General features: G+C 39.9%; 1 protein-coding gene across 2 annotated transcripts in view; it reads left to right on the top strand.

The window, feature by feature from the left end:
• Positions 1-293: 293 nt before the first annotated feature.
• LOC149170095 (uncharacterized) overlaps positions 294-6,000 on the top strand; it is a 112,835-nt gene continuing 107,128 nt past the window's right edge. Inside the window, exons 1-4 of one of the 2 annotated variants that reach the window (XM_089427248.1) lie at positions 294-1,534; positions 1,733-1,912; positions 2,030-2,110; positions 2,354-2,445. In XM_089427248.1, the coding sequence (XP_089283374.1) occupies positions 2,086-2,110; positions 2,354-2,445 (117 nt within the window). In that variant the 5' untranslated portion in view covers positions 294-1,534; positions 1,733-1,912; positions 2,030-2,085. Of the gene's footprint in view, positions 1,535-1,732; positions 1,913-2,029; positions 2,111-2,288; positions 2,446-6,000 lie in introns of both variants that reach the window. The other variant, XM_089427247.1, reaches the window with a different exon arrangement.

Here is a 6,000-nt window from a genome sequence, read left to right as displayed (position 1 = left end):
ACCTCTGAGATTCCTCTGAGATTCATTCAGCATTTTCAGTTGCTGGAAAAATTTATAGCATCTGAGATCATACTCTTCGGTTTTGCATTTTGCGTTTCGCTTGGAAGCCAATATTTGGATTTCATTTTGAGCATCTTTGATTGATGTTAAGCAGTTTTTATAAGCTTTGATACTCAATCAGCGTTTTCGGTTGCTAGAAAGATTCATAGGATTCGACCCCGACAAACATACTCTACTCCTGCTTTGCATTTCGCGTTCCGCTTTTAAGCCGATATTTGAATTCCATTTTGCTAAAAAAAATGGCTCACGAGTCTACTGATAACTGCACAGATGTGATTGTTGTTTCTGAACCAAATGTCAATGTGCCTGCTGATTCTCACATTGTGGAGATCGCTGTTTATGTTCAGGATGAGAGCCCATCCGATAGTCGCGCACCGCCTTCTCCTGTAAAGTCCCCACAGCATCCATTAGAAGAAATCGCAGACAGCAGAGGCCATCTTCTGCTGTTGAAGCTGTGGCAGAGAGACGAGGAAGTTATTGCCCGTCGCATTGAAGTAAAGGAATCCAGAATTGACAGCACCAAGAAAGAGATTTTTTACCTCGCCTGCTTATATTTTGCCTTCCATGGGATTGTGCTCACCCTGCTATACACTGCTGCCACTCAGGAGAATGCCCACATTTGCACTAGATGGTGGATTCCCTCTACCCTGTCTCTCATTACATCTCTGGTTCTCATTTTCGCCATTCAGTACAAGCTCATTCTCCAAGGAAAGACTATAAAGATCCTTCAGACGGATATAAACGATTCCCGGGCTCTGAGCAGATGTATTCAGGAGCTCAGAATGAAGGGCATAAGCTTTGATCTCTCCAAAGAGCCTCAGACTACCAAAAGGATGAAGAGCTCCAGTGTCGAAACCAAATTCAGCCCTCTCAGATGGTGCCGTCGGTTCTGTCTTCCCATTACCTTGACTCTCGCCTCAGGCCTCATTCTCTGCTCATGCAAGTTCATTACCTGTAGCTAAACAGCCGTTGCAACGTTCCAGTAACTACGAGTTCATGGCAGGCAAATCATTGGTTGAATCGCTTGGGATATCCCGAACGAGGTCGTAAATCGCCCACGGGCTTTAGGGAACAGGTAATGCAAATTTCCCACATGCATATGAAGGAACTGGATGACTAATCTTTGCTTTTGTATTGAATTAGGGGGCGGAGACCACACAAACGGGAGGGTTGGACTGAATCTCTTCGCTACGGACCCGATTGAGCAATGCTTTGATCTGCTTTTTATGAACATTAAATCCAGACACTCTGGAAATCATTGCTTGACTCAATTGGGATATCCCAAACAAGGCGGTAATGCACCCTTGGGCTTTCGGGGACAGGTAATGAAAATTTTCCATATGCATGCAATGGAACTCGATTCCCGATCTTTGTTTTTGTACTGCATTACAGGGAGGAGACCACAGAAAATTGTCACTTCGGACTTGATTGAGCAGTGCTCTGCTTTATATGAGCATTAAATCTGCTCACTCTGGTATGTTCTTGGCCTATCATTGGTTTTATTTTTTTTAAATCATTTTTTATAGGCAAAATATGAAACAGGGCAGTTCTGGTTCTGTGTCTCTAGCAGCACATCTGTTGTCTGGGAGGGCGTCCGTTGTCTTTATTAGGAAGAATATCAGTTTGCATTCAATACGAAATGACAAAGGGTGGGTTACATAATATGATATAGGAAGGACGAATCCAGTTACAGTGTGCACAACAGCCTAGTTATTGGAGGGAACTGGAATATCGATCTCTGTTTCTACATTGGATTTCAGTGCTAAGTTACAGAGGAAGAAGAAACAGTTGGCAGGCGTCAATGTTCAAGCCTGTCAATCAGTGCCCCGTGACAAGTATCATAACCGCATAGGTATCTTGCATCTCCCAAGGAACTTTTCTCTGGCAATAAATATTAAACACTCAGTGGGTATTGTGTTGGCGTGGATTAATCTCGATTCCTGATCTCTGTTTTCGTTCTGAATTACAGGGAGGAGACCACAGAAAATCGTCACTTCGGACCCGATTGAGCAGTGCTCCGCTTTTATGAGCATTAAATCTGCCCACTCTGGTATGTTCTTGCGCTATAATTGTTGTTTTTTTTTTTTTCATTTTTTTGAAGGCAAAATATAGAACAGGGCAGTTCTGGTTGTGTGTCTCTGGGAGGGCTTCCGTTGCCTTTATTAGGAAGAATGTCTGTGTGCATACAATATGAAATGACAAAGGGTGGGTTACATCATATGATATAGGAAGGACGAATCCAGTTACTCTGTGCACAACAGCCTAGTTATGGGAGGGAATTGGAATATTTCAGGGCTAAGCTACAGAGGAAGAAGAAACAGTTGGCAGGTGCCAATGTTCAAGCCTGTTAATCATTGCTATGTGACAAGTATCAAAACCGCAAAGGTATGTTGCACCTCCCAAGGAATTCTTCTCTGGCAATAAATGTTAAACACTGCCTTGGTTGTTCTGATGGTGTCGATTAATCTGTTTTATCTTGCTCTTCTTATTTCCCTTCTTACTAATAGTATACAAGAGAATATAAAACGCTGGTCAGATTAGTTAATTCTAGCGTACGGTTGCAAGTAGGTTGTCTCAGTAGAAAGCAAAATCTATATAAGAAGTCTTCGAGATGGATTGGATGGATTTCAGGGCTAAGCTACAGAAGAAGAAGAAACAGTTGGCAGGCACCAATTTTCAAGCCTGTTAACCAGTGCTCTGTGACAAGTATCAAAACCGCATAGGTATCTTGCATCTCCCAAGGATTTATTCTCTGGCAATAAATATTAAACACTGCCTTGGTTGTTCTGATGGCGTCGATTAATCTGTTTTATCTTGCTCTTCTTATTTCTCTTCTTACTAATAGTATACAAGAGAATATAAAAGTAGGTTGTCAGATTAGTTAATTCTAGCGTACGGTTGGAAGTAGCTTGTCAGATTAGTTAATTCTAGCGTACGGTTGGAAATAGGTTGTCTCAGTAGAAAGCAAAATCTATATAAGAAGTCTTCGAGAATGGATTGGATCCGGGTCAGAAAAAATAAATACATGGTAAGCCCTGCAGATAGAGATGTCATTTACAGGATTGGTTAACAGTTAGGAGAATCTGCACATTAGGAAGAATATTTAGTTAGGGATTATTTCTGATAGATCACTCTACATTTGTTAGAAAATTTAGAATAGATAATTCAAGTGGTAGTGTCGACTGGGCTGACTAGAATAGAATAGGCTAGATATAGGTTAGGGGAATGTCATGCCATGGGCAACTTTAATGCACGAGTTTGAGCATCGTTGACTTTGAACTTCAAGTATGTTGTAGAGACATTTAGCAAAATTTACTCATCTGGGTGCCTTTTTTCTTTTGACGAGTGTACTCCTTGGAACCATTTTGTGTACCAATCTGTTCATTCAGTACCATTTTTCTCCACAGGCTGAATGCCAGAAACTAAATTTATCCAAAGATAAATTTGACCACAATGAAAGTATGTCAAGAGAAGCATAAAATAAATGCAATACTAGATATCCAATTTACGAAACATAAATTATTTGATAAGAACGTCTTACAATTCTCTGCTCTTTGCTTGAATATTTCTGATAGATCCTCTACATTTGTTAGAAAATTTAAAATAGATAATTCAAGTGGTAGTGTCCCGACTGGGCTGACTAGAATAGAATAGGCTAGATATAGGTTAGGGTAATGTCCTGCCATGGGAAGCTTTAATGCACGAGTTCGAGCATTGTTGACTTTGAACTGCAAATATGTTGTAGAGACATTTAGAAGTGCTTTTAGGCCTCATATAGAGAATCAGGATGTATCAAGTTATAGGGATAGAGATTGTTTACAATGGCAGGCCAAGTACTTTTGAAATTAAATCATCATTTCATTAAGGAAGCTTTTCTTTTAGCAGAATTAGAAAATTTAGAATAGATATTTCAAGTGGTAGTGTCGACTGGTCTGACTAGAATAGAATAGGCTAGATATAGGTTAGGGTAATGTCCTGCCATGGGCAGCTTTAATGCACGAGTTCGAACATTGTTGACTTTGAACTGCAAATATGTTGTAGAGACATTTAGAAGTGCTTTTAGGCCTCATATAGAGAATCAGGATGTATCAAGTTATAGGGATAGAGATTGTTTACAATGGCAGGCCAAGTATTTTTGAAATTAAATCATCATTTCATTAAGGAAGCTTTTCTTTTAGCAGAATTTACTCATCTGGGTGCCTTTTTTCTTTTGACGAGTGTACTCCTTGGAAACCATTTTGTGTACCAATCTGTTCATTCAGTACCATTTTTCTCCACAGGTTGAATGCCAGAAACTAAATTTATCCAAGATAAATTTGACCACAATGAAAGTTTGTCATGAGAAGAATAAAATAAATGCAATACCAGATATCCAATTTACGAAACATAAATTATTTGATAAGAACGTCTCGCAATTCTCTGCTCTTTGCTATAATATTTCTGATAGATCACTCTACATTTGTTAGAAAATTTAGAATAGATAATTCAAGTGGTAGTGTCGACTGGGCTGTGACTAGAATAGAATAGGCTAGATATAGGTTAGGGTAATGTCATGCCATGGGCAGCTTTAATGCATGAGTTCGAGCATCGTTGACTCTGAACTGCAAGTATGTTGTAGAGATTTAGAAGTGTTTTTAGGCCTCATATAGAGAATCAGGATGTATCAAGTTATAGGGATAGAGATTGTTTACAATTGGCAGGCCAAGTAAGAAATTAAATCATCATTTCATTAAGGAAGCTTTTCTTTGAGCAGAATTTACTCCTCTGGGTGCCTTTTTCCTTTTGACTAGTGTACTCCTTGGAAACCGTTTTGTGTACCAATCTGTTCATTCAGTACCATTTTTCTCCACAGGCTGAATGCCAGAAACTAAATTTATCCAAGATAAATTTGACCACAATGAAAGTTTGTCATGAGAAGAATAAAATAAATGCAATACCAGATATCCAATTTACAAAACATAAATTATTTGATAAGAACGTCTCGCAATTCTCTGCTCTTTGCTAAATCTGGATTCGAATTTTTCCATTTGTTCTGCTCTTTGTCAAATTTGGGTTATATCATCTGTAGTTTCACCACCTTCAAAATTTTGGCTGTGTGATGGCATGCTTTGTTTATAGTTTTTTAATTAATCTGAACAGATATATTCTATTGAGTCAAAAACCACAACTGAGGGAATCTCCCAGTGCTACCAATGCTGGGGAATTCCCAAGCCATGATTCCTCCCAGTGCTACCAAATCTGGGGGATTCCCAGTCTATGACTCTTTGTTCTCTGTCAGAGTTTCTTTCAAAACTGATGCAGAATTGATACATATCTAAAATAAGTTCCCATGTTGGTTTACGGTAACATAAGTCTTCCTCTGGTTTTGGTAATATGTTACTGGTTCTCTTCCAGAGTTGAAGCACTTTTCTCTTCCTCATCATGGAGGGTATGCTGGTGGACATCAACGATTACTATGACCTCTTTCTCTGCCATGTCTGGCCAACACGCCCTTCACTTTTTGAAGGGGGGAGGGAAAGAGGTTAGTGTTGTTTTCCTTGGCCCTCATGATTTCCTAATTTTGGGGGTGAGATTGACCACATTAGATCTCTTAGGGTGCAGGGTGATGCCTTGACTAGGGATGATGGAGCCTGCTGAACTGCACAAACTACTGGAGTTTCCTGGCTGATTAGACGGTGGTCTTTTGTTGCCCCATCCCACCAGATGTGTTTCCTCTGAGGCTTTCTTGGTCTGCTGGTTCTCTTAACATAGTGAACTGATTTCAAAGCAAGCACTGCATTGGAAGGCAACCTGCTCATAGTCGAGAGGTCAGGCCTAGGCATTCACTGCTGTAGTTTCCTGGCTGAATAGCCCATCCCGCCAGATGGGTTTTCTCTGAGGCTTTCTTGATCTCCTTCTCTTAACATACTGGACTGATTTCAAAGAAAGCCCAGAATTGGA

Source organism: Pinus tabuliformis, chromosome 4_2 (assembly GCF_031772625.1).
Source record: "Pinus tabuliformis cultivar Carrire ecotype Pingquan chromosome 4_2, CPIR1, whole genome shotgun sequence".
In the NCBI taxonomy this organism is placed as follows: Eukaryota; Viridiplantae; Streptophyta; class Pinopsida; order Pinales; family Pinaceae; genus Pinus; species Pinus tabuliformis.
This window is presented reverse-complemented; position numbering and strand designations above follow the sequence as displayed.